Source organism: Cervus canadensis, chromosome 10, assembly GCF_019320065.1.
Source record: "Cervus canadensis isolate Bull #8, Minnesota chromosome 10, ASM1932006v1, whole genome shotgun sequence".
In the NCBI taxonomy this organism is placed as follows: Eukaryota; Metazoa; Chordata; class Mammalia; order Artiodactyla; family Cervidae; genus Cervus; species Cervus canadensis.
In genome coordinates this window covers 3,764,326-3,778,238 of record NC_057395.1, presented here as the reverse complement: position 1 = coordinate 3,778,238, position 13,913 = coordinate 3,764,326, and the positions used below count along the sequence as shown (strand labels likewise).

Genomic DNA, 13,913 nt, shown 5'->3' with positions numbered 1-13,913 from the left:
GTTGAGGTATAAAAACTGCTATAAGACCAGAGCTGCAGATATAGCTTAAGCTGCAGACATAGTCTTATATGTAACTTGAATATTCTTAATGCACCAGAGGAGCTTACAATTTAAGTACATCTTTTAGTAAATGCATTTATGAAAGGAAAAATTATGTGGCCCTCTTAGAAATGTCTCAGACATTTGGAATTTCTTAATAGGACACTTTAATACAATATGAATCAGAGTGGCTTGTTATCTGTCATGCTCTCTGCTGGTGAAATCAGACAGCCTTACGAGTATATTGCATTTAGCTCTAGAGTCAGACCTCAATTGCTTCAACGATTCAATTTATGAATCTAGGCAGGCCTGTTCCTCTTCAGAGCTCATAAGTACATTGTCCCAGGAGATGAAGGGAAGGGAAAGTCAATGAAAATTAAGTTAATTTTGCTGTATTTTTAGTAAATGTGGGAAATGAGCTGATGGAAGACAAAACTCAAAACCTATCACGGAGACATTTGTGTTATCAATTAACCCTGCTACTCTCAAACAGCTGTTGGAAAATGGGGATGTCTAGATTCCCTGTTGGGAGTAATTATTCTCCTACCATAATACAGGTCTTGCAGGGTGGACCATCTGTCCTGCCCAGGTTGGGGCGGGGGGTGGTCAGTAGGAAGTAGACTGAGTCTCCTCTATGACCAGCTCTGCCCCTCACCTACAGGGTCTTGAGTCTGTTTCTGTGACCCCTGTCAGTCGGGCTAAGGGATTCCAAATAAAACCAAAGGAAGATGTGATGATGGCTGAAACAATGAAGTCTAGGCACATTGTGGGTAAGTCTACAGGTAAGTCCGTAGCCTTAACTCCTTGTAGCTTCTGCGGTTTTGCTTGAATGAAGACTTTGGTCTGTGTTGGAGGAGATGCTGCTTTAAGTACATTATCCTTACTCATGGAATTATTGTTTTAGATTTATTTGATTTGTGAAAGCACAGAATCTTTTCACAAGTCTGTAGTAGTACTTTGTACTTGGCATTCAGTAATTGTGGAATGCTTTGGGAAAATGTTTTGGTGCATTCCATCGAAATAATGGATTTTTATGTAGTTCTCAACCTTTAGTTGAAACACAATTTCTATTTTTTGCCATCCCCATAGCCTTCCCATAGTATTTCCTCAGCTGATTCCACTCAGATGAATATTTAATAAGATGAGATTTCTATATTTCTAATGAGATTTCCCCATTTCTAAAGTCTATGACTATTCCTGAAACTCTTATTAAAAAAAGTTTATATTTTCCCCCAACAGTAATTTAATAACCTTGAAAATCGTCAACAGTATGAGCACAAATCCCTTAATTGGCTTTATAGAGAGAAAATACATGGAAAAAGTACTGCTATACCCAGTCAACACAGACTCAGGAACAGCAGCTCTGGTGAAAAGCAGAGAGCAGTGGATTAGAATGGCCACTTTGCCACTTACTACTCGAGTGAGATTGAACAAAGTCACCGAACGCTTCTGAGCCTCAGTTATTCCCATCTATAAAATGGGAATAATCACACCTTCTAAAAAGATTGAATGTGAGTGAATGAGTTTTGTTAACCATGAAATGGTATAAGGATGTAAGGGTTATTATTATTTACACTCCTGAAATGAGAGCAAGAGAGGCTCCAGACCTTTTTTTTTTTTTTTGGCCGTGCCACACGGCTTGCAGGATCTTAGCTCCCTGGGTCTCCTGGTAGTGGAAACTCAGAGTTCTAACCACTGGACCACCAAGGAATTCCCTCCAGGTCTTTTAAAGTGTTTAAGAAAGAAGGTCAGGATCTGAGAGATGATGAGCCCAAAAGACAAGGGCCAAACATTTGGCATGATAAACACACGTTGCTGGTCCTATGAAGATGCTAGCTTCTATGAAGAACAGGCACTTCGTGCCCCAGGTCAATTCTTGTTCATGAAGATTCTATAATCTAAGCATCTCCCTGGCCTCCAACTTCTTGAGGTCACTGTTTCACTTAATATCAAAATGAAATGCAGTCACAACAGCTGAATCTAGAACATTTTTGTCTTTTTCTCTAAAATATCTGAGAGCACAGGGGTCTTCTTTCTCCTAGTCACCAACTTCCCTGCTGTCCTCTGACACCACTACTCCCAGCCCTGCTTTAGCCATCCTTGCTGTCCTGAAATCATGGAATATGACCCCTTCTGTTTCCCTAAAGCACTGCCGATGTTACACAGCTTGGGAGCAGCAGAGAGAATTACCACATGACGTGCAAACACTTCAGATTCAATGTTGGATGTTGCTCCCCTAAGTTCCATCACCTCCCACATACAGAATGTCTACATACACATCTCTCTGGTTTTCTCCCATGTTTATAGCTAGCACTCCTCAACCCCATTCCTCTAGACTCTTACATTTCTTTCTTCAAGACCCCTACTCCCTTCTTGAGATACCAGTGAATTACTCCTGTTTCTGTACCATGCAGAATGATTTAACTTTTTTTTTGGTCTATATTTCTCCCAACTCAAGCATCCTAAGGAGAGAGCCTTACCTTTCACAACCCAGTAGGGATGACAGATGAATGAATGAATTTAAGTTTAATGAGATGCCTGACAGACAACTCAAAACATGACTCCTGACTACACAGAGGAGGCACCAGCTTGTTCAACAAAGTGGATAATGCCCAGAGGTGAAGACTGTTCAAGTCATGGTCTCAGAAGTCATATTTGAGGCCAGGGTGATGACTGTCTTTGCCCAAAGAGAAAAGAGTGAACTCTGCTACAGACTCAACTCTGGGAAAAAATACTTCTATTTAATGGATGGTCCAAGCTGCTAGATGCTTGTAAGCTGGGATAAGAACTCAAAAAGACAGCTTCCAAACATTCGTGGCAACAGAACCCGGACAGCCAGGGTTTAGGAAGCAAATGGAGGTGAAATGGACAAGGCAGTAAATATGTTTGGGCTGCTGCATTCTTACATGAATCATTTTCAAAGCTAGTAAGCATTTTAAGAAAAAGAACTCTATGCCTGTAACTTGTTTACAGAAGATTCTCACCTTGTTAGGGTGTGAGCATGGAATGGTTCCATCGTTATCAGCATCCGTCCCCAGCTGCTCTCCGCTGAGTTCCCATTTCCCACAGAGTAGCAGGACATCGGTGATCAGATTGGCTAGATTGGAAAAGTTGCCTAATGTTTTTGATTATTAGACCAGTCTCATTTTTGTATTTAAGATTCAATTCTAATTATTAAACAATGTTGACAACAAAGAAAATAGCAGGTGTTGATGAAGATGTGGAGAAACTAAAACCCTCAGACAGACATCGCGGGTCAGAATCTACAATAGTGCAGACACTGTGGAAAACAGTATAGTGGCTCCAGGAAAAAGTAAACATGGACACACCATACCATTCAGAAATTCCACTCCTGGGTATACACCCCAAATCATTGAAAGCAGGAACTCAATTTTTTGCACCCAAGTTCACTGCAGCATTATTCACAATAGCCCAAATGTGAAAACAACCTAAGCATCCATCCACAGAAGTGAAGTGAGAGTCATTCAGTCGCATCTGACTCTTTGAGACCCCAGGGACTGTAGCCGGCCAGGCTCCTCCATCCATGGGATTTTCCAGGCAAGAATACTGGAGTGGGTTGCCATTCCCTTCTCCAGGGGATCTTCCCAACCCAGGGACCGAACTCAGGTCTCCCGCATTGTAGACGGATTCTTTACCATCTGAGTCACTAGGGAAGTCCCTAGAAGAATGTCCCACAGAAGGATGGATTTTAAAAAAGTGTAGTCTATACACACAGTGGGGCTTCTCAGGTGTCACAGTGGCAGTATTCTCCTGCTAATGCAGGAGACTCAGGTTCGATCCCTGGGTCAGGAAGATGCCCTGGAGAAGGAAATGGCACTCACACCATCTTGCCTGGGAAATTTCATGGATAGAGAAGCCTGGCGGGCTTCAGTCTATGGGGTCAAAAAGAGTCAGACACATACATACAATGGATTATTACCAAACTGTAAAAAGGATGGATGTGAGAGTTGGACTGTGAAGAAAGCTGAGCGCCGAAAAATTGATGCTTTTGAACTATGGTGTTGGAGAAGACTCTTGAGAGTCCCTTGGACTGCAAGGAGATCCAACCAGTCCATCATAAAGGAGATAAGTCCTGGGTGTTCATTGGAAGGACTGATGCTGAAGCTGAAACTCCAATACTTTGGCCACCTCATGTGAAAAGTTGACTCGTTGGAAAGGACCCTGATGCTGGGAGGGATTGGGGGCAGGAGGAGAAGGGGACGACAGAGGATGAGATGGCTGGATGGCATTACCGACTCGATGGGCATGAGTTTGAGTAAACTCCGGGAGTTTGTGATGGACAGGGAGGCCTGGCGTGTTGCGATTCACAGGGTCGCAAAGAGTCAGACACGACTGAGCAACTAAACTGAACTGATAAAAAGGAAGGAAATTCTAGTCCATGCTATGACATGTGTGAACTTGAAAATGTGTTAAATGAAAGAAGCCAGACACAAAAAGACAGGTACTATGTGATTTCATTTATGTGAGGTCCCTAGAGTCATCACAATCATAGAGGCAGCAAGCAGAGTGTTGGGTGCCTGGGGTGTGGACTGGGGAATGAGAGGGAAAGATTAATGGGGACAGAGGTCCCGTCTGGGATGATGGAAAAGTCCTGCAGACGGACAATGGTGATGGTTGCACAACATTGTGAGTGTACTTAATGGCACTGAACTGTACACCACCACAATCAAAACGGTGAATTTTATGTGCATCTTACCACAATGTTTTAAATTTTTTAAAAAAGATTCAGTCCTAGGCATTCCATCTGAAATTCAATTGCTGGCCCTTTGCCCGCTTTTCCCACCAGCAGCTTGCTGGTTCTGCCCCGTCAGTAAATGTATTCCCTCTTATGGAGCCCCAGGAACTGAGGGGTCCCCTTCAAAAACCTGGATGGACTTGAAGAGTGGGGTGGTTAGAGCTCCCCATCTTCCCTCCGGCCTACTGTTCATGCAGCCCTTTAATCCCGATGGAAAGGACCACCCTGAAATCTCCACCTGGGCAAGTAACAAGCCTTTTATGGCTGCTCCCAAACTTCAGAGGTGAGGACACACTGTGCCTTGCTCCTGGGCTCCTAGAATGCTTGCTAAGACCTTCTTACCCTGCTAAGCATCTTGTGGCCCGGGGACAGCTACAGGGTCACCCCAGCAAGAGTCCAGTTTCCCTGTTTTGCTGTACTCCAGTCTTCATAAGTGACTGTCTTAAGACTCTCCCCAGACTTGGCTTCAGGGATTAAAGGTACCTCATCCCTCATCCTCTCTGTGGCAGGCAGAATTCTAAACTGGCCCCCAAGATTCCAGCCCCTTGAAGCATGAGTGGAGCCTGTAGATATGCTGGGATGTCACCTCTGTGATTATGCCACATTTTATGGCAAAAGGGATTCTGTGGATGTAAAGTCCCTCATCAGTCAACGTGGAGAGAATTAGAAAGGAGATGGTCTGGGGAGGACAGAGAGGGAATATATTCCGCCCCTGCCTCCAGTCCCCTATGGGGGACAGGGACCAGCTTCCCACAGTGAATACTAACTGCACCTCCACAAAGCTTAGGACCCGCAAGCCCCTTGGTTTGGAAATGGGGTTGAGAGTGTGGATGTCAGAAGGGCCAGTTCAGCAGCGTCAATTGTCAATAAGTCTTCAGGAGGGGCTTAGTTCCTAGTGACTTCAACTGGGAGTGTAAGAGATAATAAGTATTTTGGCTCTCAGGGCAATTTTAGGACAAAAGGGGGAAAAAAATCTCACATTTTATCACACAGTGAATGGGAGCATTTGGTGTAATTTCCTTTTTCTCTTCCTATTGTGACTCTCTGTAGAGAGAATACTTTAAATCCTATTTAACAATTTTGAAATTGAAGTAAAATATTTTTAAGCTTATCAAAGAACTGCCAGTTTGATTTTCCCCATCCTTTCCTCCACCAATATCGCCACTTGGGAATACAATTGAGACCCAGTGTCGGAGCGCCTGGTCACATCCAGATGGTCCTGAAGGAATCGAGTTATTGAATCTGTAAAGCTGGGGACAGACCTGGACCGCACTGTCCGGCTAAGTGGTCAACGACCCTGCTTGGTGATTCCTCTAACTCTCTGACTGTAACACTAGGCACATCTTGCTCCCTTGAAATCAGAGAATCAACATCCTTAAGTTAAGGGTCACTTCAAAGAAGAAGTTATGGCTTGGTCACAGTGGAATTGTATAAAAATACATCAGCCCTCAAACTTAGAAACTGGGTGCAATGAAATCCTTTCACTGAAATTGTTTTAGGAGAATTCAACTTAGCAGAAGGTAACACAAGCTACAAATGTTAAGTATTCCAATGCACTGGTACTTATCTCTCCTTCCAAATGTCCCTGACACAAACAGGATCGGGTCTCACTGGGTCCTGGCTCAGAGACCCACCCGAGGCCAGTTTCAGCCATATTCAAATCTCCTGAGAATAAGGTTCACTCCAAAAGCATTCCTGAGGAGTGGAGGCATTAGTGAAGTTTGAGGGGAGATGGAGAGGATTAAAAGACACTGCATAGGAAACTTCTTTAAGGCTCTCCTATCCCCCGGCTCCCCAGACACCCACGGGTTCCTGGAGTCATTTCCAAAACCGTGTTGGCTTTGCATACTCCATCTGCAAACCGAAAGCTAGCCAGATAACAGGAGAAGCAAACAAAGTTGTCCTTGGCCAAATTTAGACCAACCATGAGTCCTCAGGCTTATCTCTGGGGCGGTGGATACCATTCACCTTACCATTGTTTTATTTACAGAATCACTTCTACTCTATTTGGGGATTAATAGACAGATGGTGACCAACTTGTTTCTCATTGGAGTCTCATCTGTATCCCCCAAACCCTCCTGGACCATAAATTCCCCTTGGACAGGGAACTCATCCATGCTGCTCTCTGTTGCACCTCCTGGACTTTACCCTTCATAACACTTGGCACATAAGAAACCACAAATTATTTTTGGAGGAAGAATGAATGGGCTCCATACATCCTCTCTTCCTGTTTGGACCTCGGTCACTTGGCGGGTCCTGAAGCTCTAATGAACGGCACTTCTTCACCATGAATCTTTTTAGAACCTTGCTTCTCTTTCAGACTCTTATTGAATTTAGATGTAATTTATTTACCATTTTCTTCCGTATTTGTTCCTTCCACATGTATTTCTCCTTCAGAATATCGACCTGGAAAACAAACAAGGTAACACATGATCTATTTGCTTTCAGGAAGTATGGGACCACTTTATTATCATCTTTTAAAGTTTTTCTTAAAATCATCACCAAAAGCCCTCCAGGTTGTAATTTCCTCATTGGCAGAATAATTTCTTTTTATAAATCAAGAAATTTCACTAGCAAGTCATCCTTGAAGTACATCAATCTCCTTTTAATTCCTTCCTTCTATCATCTACCAAATATTTAATGACTGTTTGATATAAGCCAGGCTCTATGCTGTGCACATTGGCATTTATTGTCTCAAAAAGATGTATTGATTTATAAAAGTAATGCAGAACCAGAACAGAAAATTTGGGACATATACAATACTAAAAATAAGAATGACATGCTCACCACCAGAAAGAATGTCATCCTTTTGATATATTCACTCAGTTTTTTAAATTTATACATGCATTTTCCATAGCTGAAACAGTAATTTCACACAATTTTGTAAAGTTCTTTTTTCCCCTTTAGGTATTTTCTTGTGTTCATGAAAAATACCTCATTTTTAAGAGCTGCTTAATAGTTTACTTAAGGAGCATGTGTGCATACTCGCAAAGAGTCAGACACGACTGAGACTTTCCCCTAATTTTGGACTTTTTTGGTTTATAATTTTTTGACATTATTAAAAAGGAGACAGTGCACAAATTTTTGCACTCATCTCTGATTATTTCTATAGAATCCCTCGATATGGAACTATAGGGCCAAAGTATACAAATATTTTTCCAGTAAAAGTTATATCGACTTATGTCCCACCAATAGTATATAAAACTTTCCATTTCATTGCACTCCTGCCACTACTAAATGTTAGAATTAAATTTTTTTCTAATATAATAGATGTGAATATAGCTTACTATTTTAATTTTAAATTACTGGATAATCAAAACACTTTAAAATATAATTACATGGGAATTCCCTGGTGGTCCAGTGTCTAAGACCCCACGCCCTTATTGCTGAGGGCACAGCTGTGATCCCTGTTTGGTGAACTAAGATCCCACAAGCCTCATGGTGTGGTCGAAATAAATAAATAAATTTTAAAATTAAAAATATATCGACACATACACACTAATCATTTTTATTTCCTTTTTAAGAAAAATTTTCCATTGAATTATTAGAGTTTTCTTAACAATGTGTGTGTACTCTTGTATTGAGGATGAAATGAACTGCCAGATTTGTTTTCTATAGTTCTGTAAGTTTTTTTTTCTTTTCAAATTTTGCTTACAATATTTTTAGTTAGTTGTCAGAATTTTAAAACTTTTATGTAATGTAGTCTATTGGTCGTTTCCTTTATGATTTTTTCATTTCTTTTATTTCCTCATCTTGAGGTTACATAAATATTTGCCTAAATTTTCTAGTTTTAAAGTTCTTTAATGTAGCTGAAATTTCTTTTAACACATAATGAAAGGTATGAGCTCAACTTGATTTTTTTTTCAAATTACTAGTTTCTTAAGTCCATTTACTGAGAATCTGTCCCTTTTTCATTTATTTTAGATGACTCCATCACATATTAAAATCTACACTATACTGACTTTTTTACTATATTGGCCCAGTGTCTTTTTCTGAGTTATCTACTCCATTTTATCATCTATATCATTAAATATATACTAACATTCTATTTGTATATGCTAACATTCACTTTATTATTTATACTATGTTTAACTAACAAGTGGGGAAATTTCCTGTATTTTTCTTCACTTTCATTATTTTCTTAACATTTTTCATCTGCTACTTGTTCAAGTAAACTTTAAAATAATTTTGTTTTAGCCTCCTAAGGTAGGTTTAATAGCTTCATCATACGAGTAAGAAACTGAGTCCCAAAAGGAATACGTAGTTCAAGTTTACACATATTCTAAATGGAAGAAGCATAAATCAAAACCATGTCTTTTGGAGAATTCCCTGGTGGTCCAGTTGTTAGGAATCGGTGTTCCCACTGCCAGGCCCGAGTTCAATCCCTGGTCAGAGAAACATGATCCTTGCAAGCCGCACAGTGCAGCCAAAAAAGAGAGAGAGAGAGAGAAAGGGAGAATCATGTCTTTTGATATCTCCCTTTTTAGCTCTAAAATACTATAATTTTTTAGTAAAGAAAACTCTTGAGATTTATTTTCTGTTCTTTCCCATTTCCTGTCTACCTCCCTCTAGTGGTCATTACAGATTTTGCAGTTTCTCAAGCCAATTCGCACAGTACTCATTTTAATACGAAAAATCATTAGCTTACATTTTAAAAGTTTACTTAAAAGTTTTTAACTTATACAAAGGTAATAAGAACAATCATCTAATATTTGGGGCCCTGTATCACGGTATTTTCTTAGCAAAGACCAGCCTCAAAGGAATTCAGTAAAAAGTCAAGTGAACAGAAAGCAAAGTTTTGTCAGTATCATGGATTTTAAAGTAGTAAAAATTGCAGGTCCATAACCCTCCAGGTGTTTCTTTGCTCTTTTCTCCACTGATGTTACCCAAGTACTTTTAAATTTTAAAAAAAAGTACTTTTAAGAATAGAATCTTTTAATTCCCCCTCTAACCCATGTTTTGCTTTCTTATTTCACTTTATGTCCTTTCTCACCTTCTAACGCCTTTGGGTATGTTCAGTTGGCACAGAGGTGCGTGGACAGGGGTGCAGAGGACTCAGGTTCTCACACTGGTCCCTGGCCAGTTCTGCACCAGCCCCAAACACGGCAGCCTGCTTGAAATTCCCACAAAGCTCAGTTCCCAGTTAGCAGGGCTGGCTTCATCCCCTACTGCCTTGGTTGAAACCTCAGTCTCATTTTCTCCCTGTTCATTTTTTGTCCCCTTCCCACCTTTTTTGCTTGCCTTTTTCTTTTCCCTTTCTTCCTTCCTAATCCTATCATCCTTCAATTTCTTTCTCCTTATATTTCCTCTTCACCTGGAAGAAGATACCATGTAAAATTTAATTTGTATGCACAACATAGTGTGTACTTCATAATAACTAAGCTAAGCATATGCATATGCATCATAAAAGTTTAACCAAGCTAAGAAAAACAACAACCAGTAAAGAGGAAAAGAAAAATTCTGGGAAGCACTTATCATAATGTCTTTTTAAAATCTGAATTTATGAAAGAGGTTGCCTATATTACCTCCCACCCGTGGCTATTTAATATTTTTTTTACCAAGCCAATTCATGATAAATATATTAATGTTTAACAATATGGTACAAAAGAGGAAATAAAAAGAACATGGACAGAAAGCTTAGGTGCATTATTTAAGGAGGATTAAGGACTTAAGTCTCTTCTGGATTTGGTTCAGAAAGAGGGGGTAATAATACTTGCCTAATTAAGTAGTAAGTGGGGTAGATTAAAGTGTTTGTAAACATTAATTAAAGATGCAGGGAGTTAGATGAGGCCAATGTGTTATTAGTGAAAAAGTTTTCTTCCCTTTAATCAGGTACCTCCTCCTGGGAAGGGCAAAGAAATGATATCAGGCCTAAGGAATTAAGGCTCACCCTAAGTGTCGCCAGTGACTCAGTCATGCTTTGCCATCAACCACTTCCTTCCTTAGCTTTCTGTAAAATGGGGATAAGCACAGCAGCACTCTGCAATACGGGTTTTTATCATATCTGCCATTTGAGTATATCTCAAACCCTGCAATAAAACCCCATAACTCTTGCTTTCTCCCTTCGTACAGGGTTGTCCCACCCCATTAACTTCCACCAACATTAATTTCACTTCCACCAACTTACAAAAGCCTTCCACAACCAGCTAATAACCTCAGTGGACATTTCCACGGTGATAAAGGAGAAACGACATCGAGCAATGGGGTCAAAACCTCTTGGACGCGTTTCTTCGCCTCTCTGAACCTCCGTTTTCCTCCTCTGTAAAATGCGGATGAGAAATCAGGCAGCTCTTCTAAGGATTTAATGAAATTATGTGTGTCTATTAAACGCCTTGTCGGAGGCTAATAAGAATTTGATTCGTGATAGTTATTATCGCTAAATACAAAATAACCTTTCAAAGCTGACTATAGGAGGAGGAAAAAAATGTTTCGTTTCGTTCAGACTTTCAAATGCAAATCCCTATGTTTCCTCTGTGTAATTCAGAGATGGGGCTGGGGATTCACTCAGATCGGACCAATTCAAACCTGGCACCGACACCAACGACCCGTGCCGGAGGCCGCTGCCTGGCAGCACCGGCGCGGGGACTGGTCCCTTTAAATGTCCCGGGCACGCGCCCTGTGAGTTTGGGGAGCGGGACAGCCAAGACCCCGCGTACGAGCACGCGTGGCGGCGCGGCGCAGAGCGCGCAGCCGGGTGTGCGCAGGAGCGAGCGCCCCGCCGGGAGCGCGCGGCAGGGGGCGCGCAAGAGCGGGCGCGCGGCGGGGCGGCCCGGGATGGTCCGCGAAGTACGCGCGAGCAGAGAAGCGAGCGGGCGGCGCGGGCGCTCGGCTCCCGGTCCGCAGTCAGGGTGGGCTCCTGCGGTCCCCGCAGGAGGAGGGCGCTCCTGCCAGGTGAGTGCGGACTTCTTTATCCCAGACAGGGTGGGAGAGCGGGAGGGCGTCCTGGCAGCGGATCCCTTCGCCCCGCACGACAGTGAACCTGGTGGCGTTTGGAGCCGATCGCTGGAAGTCGGGGTTCGGATGGGGTCCTAGGGGGAAGGGCGACCCCCTTTCCTAGTGAGCCACCGGCTTGGGCTTCCCGAGTGTCGCTGCCGGTGCGGTCCTGGCAGGGATCTCTTCTAAAGTGAGTTCTTCGGTTCTTTCGCATCTCGTCCCTTGGAAGTTAGGAAGGACTCTGGCGCCGTCCGAGGGGCTGTCGTCGGCCCGGTGGCCTCTCACCCAGGAAACTCGGGACCTCCCTCGGGATCCCAGGGGTAGGCGTGCGCCCGGCTCGGGGTCGGTGGGGAGTACGCGTGGCTTTCTGACTCCGAGGCTGCCCTGGCGGGGGCGGGGGGTCGCATGGTGGTCAGCGGCATGTTTCTTATTTTGCTCGCAGAGCGGTCCGGGGTTGTCCCAACACTCCTGCCCTGGCCTCTCTGCCCTCCTCGGAGTAGCCGCAGCGGCTGTCCAACTCCCGGGGCACTGTGTCCCTTCCGCCGCAGGCAGGAGGGCGAGAGTCTCATATTGGCAGGAGGTGGCCGAAGCCACCTGTTAAACTTGGGTCCTGCTCAAAGTGACCAGTGGATTTCCGTCCCCACCCCCGCTCCCCAGACCCTGACCCCCAACAGGTAACTGAGTCACGCGGGAAACGGGTAGGAACTGCCCGTGAGCCGGGGCGCGAGGGATTAAAAAAGAGAAGACTTTGTGGCTAATGTGGTGCAATTTAACAAAAGGCGATAAAACAAACTCCAGTATTTCTCCAAGGCTTTGAAAGTTTCCCAGTATTGTTTTACGGAGTCTAAATTTAAGCATCTAGCCTTTTTTTTTTTTTTTTTAAACCGCAGAAACTAACCTCAGAAAACATTTAACTCTTTGCCAGGACCCACTTGGTGCAAAATGAAAACTCACAGGAAAGGAAAATGATTTTTGTGCCTTTCCCCCTGCTAAATACAGTAGAACATTCAGGTCTGTTGCTGGAGACTGTAGGAGAAGGTTCCTCTGGCTCTAATTTTCATTGAGAACTACTTTTTTTTTTTTTAATCTGTATTTCTGGAAGTTATAGAAACACCAAATCAGATATAAGTGTAAGGTCACAGGAGAACCTAAGTTTATTAAAGATGCTTTTCTTTAAGCACTACATTCTTACTGCTGTAGCATGCACTGAAAAAAGTCTGCCCTCAAAGCTCAGTGTCTGAATGTTAGATTGTTTTTCTAGGTGGAGGAGGTATTTTGGTTTATGAGACCAATGTGGAAATACAAACAAGTGCCCTATTTACTTGGGATTGGGTGGGAAGGGTGGAAGTTGTCAAAAATCTCTCTTGCCAAACCTGACAGTGTATGTATGGAATCTTGTGTATTTTCTTGCTCAGACCTGTGATGGCCATTTTTAAGGGACTGAGTATATGCCTTCCTAACAGCACTTCAGAGGTTTTTTTACATTTGGGAGGGGGCAAGATATTGGATGCTGATAATTTAAAAGTAACACATTTTGTCTTTTAGTAGAAATCAGAAAGCCAAAATCAGATTATTTAGAGAAGTCTGGAAAGAAGAACAATGATTTTAAGAAAATATGAGGGTGTTTGGCTCCACATTGACTCTCTTTGAGGCGGTAGGCAGGATTTTCCTGTTTTAGTGCCAGGCCCTGGTCATTTGTGGGGCTTCCCTGGTGGCTCAGAGGGTAAAGAAACTCTGCCTGCAATGCAGGAGACCGGAGTTCGATCCCTGGGTTGAGAAGATCCCCTGGAGAAGCAAATGGCTGCCCACTCCAGTATTCTTGCCTGGGAAATCCCATGGACAGAGGAGCCTGGCGGGCTACAGTCCATAGAGTCTCAGAGTTGGACATGACTGAGCGACTAACACAGCGGGTGATCATAAATTAATTCAGCAATATTTGCAAGCTTGTCTGACAGCTTGCAATGTGCTGAGCGCTGAACTAGTCATGGAACACACCAACACACCTAGATAAGAGCCACTCGACCCAAACTGATTAAAGCCAGATCAAGTAAAGCCTTCATCGGGAGCTGAAGATACACCTGGCCCTGGTTCCAAAGTTCTCAGACACCTTAGGAGCCTGTGGTTGGCACCCTGTGTTGATTGTCAAGATCATCTCAAATAACTACAAGAGATAGAGCTGAGCCTT

General features: G+C 42.9%; 1 protein-coding gene and 1 long non-coding RNA gene across 4 annotated transcripts in view; one reads left to right on the top strand and one right to left on the bottom strand.

Moving 5' to 3' along the window:
- The window catches only part of LOC122448108, a 37,305-nt gene that overhangs the window by 23,169 nt on the left and 223 nt on the right, over positions 1-13,913 (bottom strand). For both annotated transcript variants that reach the window (XR_006271503.1, XR_006271502.1), the window contains exons 2-3: positions 7,148-7,201; positions 3,024-3,136 (exon numbers count right to left, since the gene is read on the bottom strand). This is a non-coding gene — a long non-coding RNA (uncharacterized LOC122448108). The remainder of the gene's footprint in view (positions 1-3,023; positions 3,137-7,147; positions 7,202-13,913) is intronic.
- Positions 11,267-13,913, top strand: part of PROSER2 (proline and serine rich 2) — a 44,156-nt gene continuing 41,509 nt past the window's right edge. Inside the window, exon 1 of one of the 2 annotated variants that reach the window (XM_043479115.1) lies at positions 11,267-11,686. In XM_043479115.1, coding sequence (XP_043335050.1) covers positions 11,282-11,686 — 405 coding nt within the window. In that variant the 5' untranslated portion in view covers positions 11,267-11,281. The remainder of the gene's footprint in view (positions 11,687-13,913) is intronic. The other variant, XM_043479117.1, reaches the window with a different exon arrangement.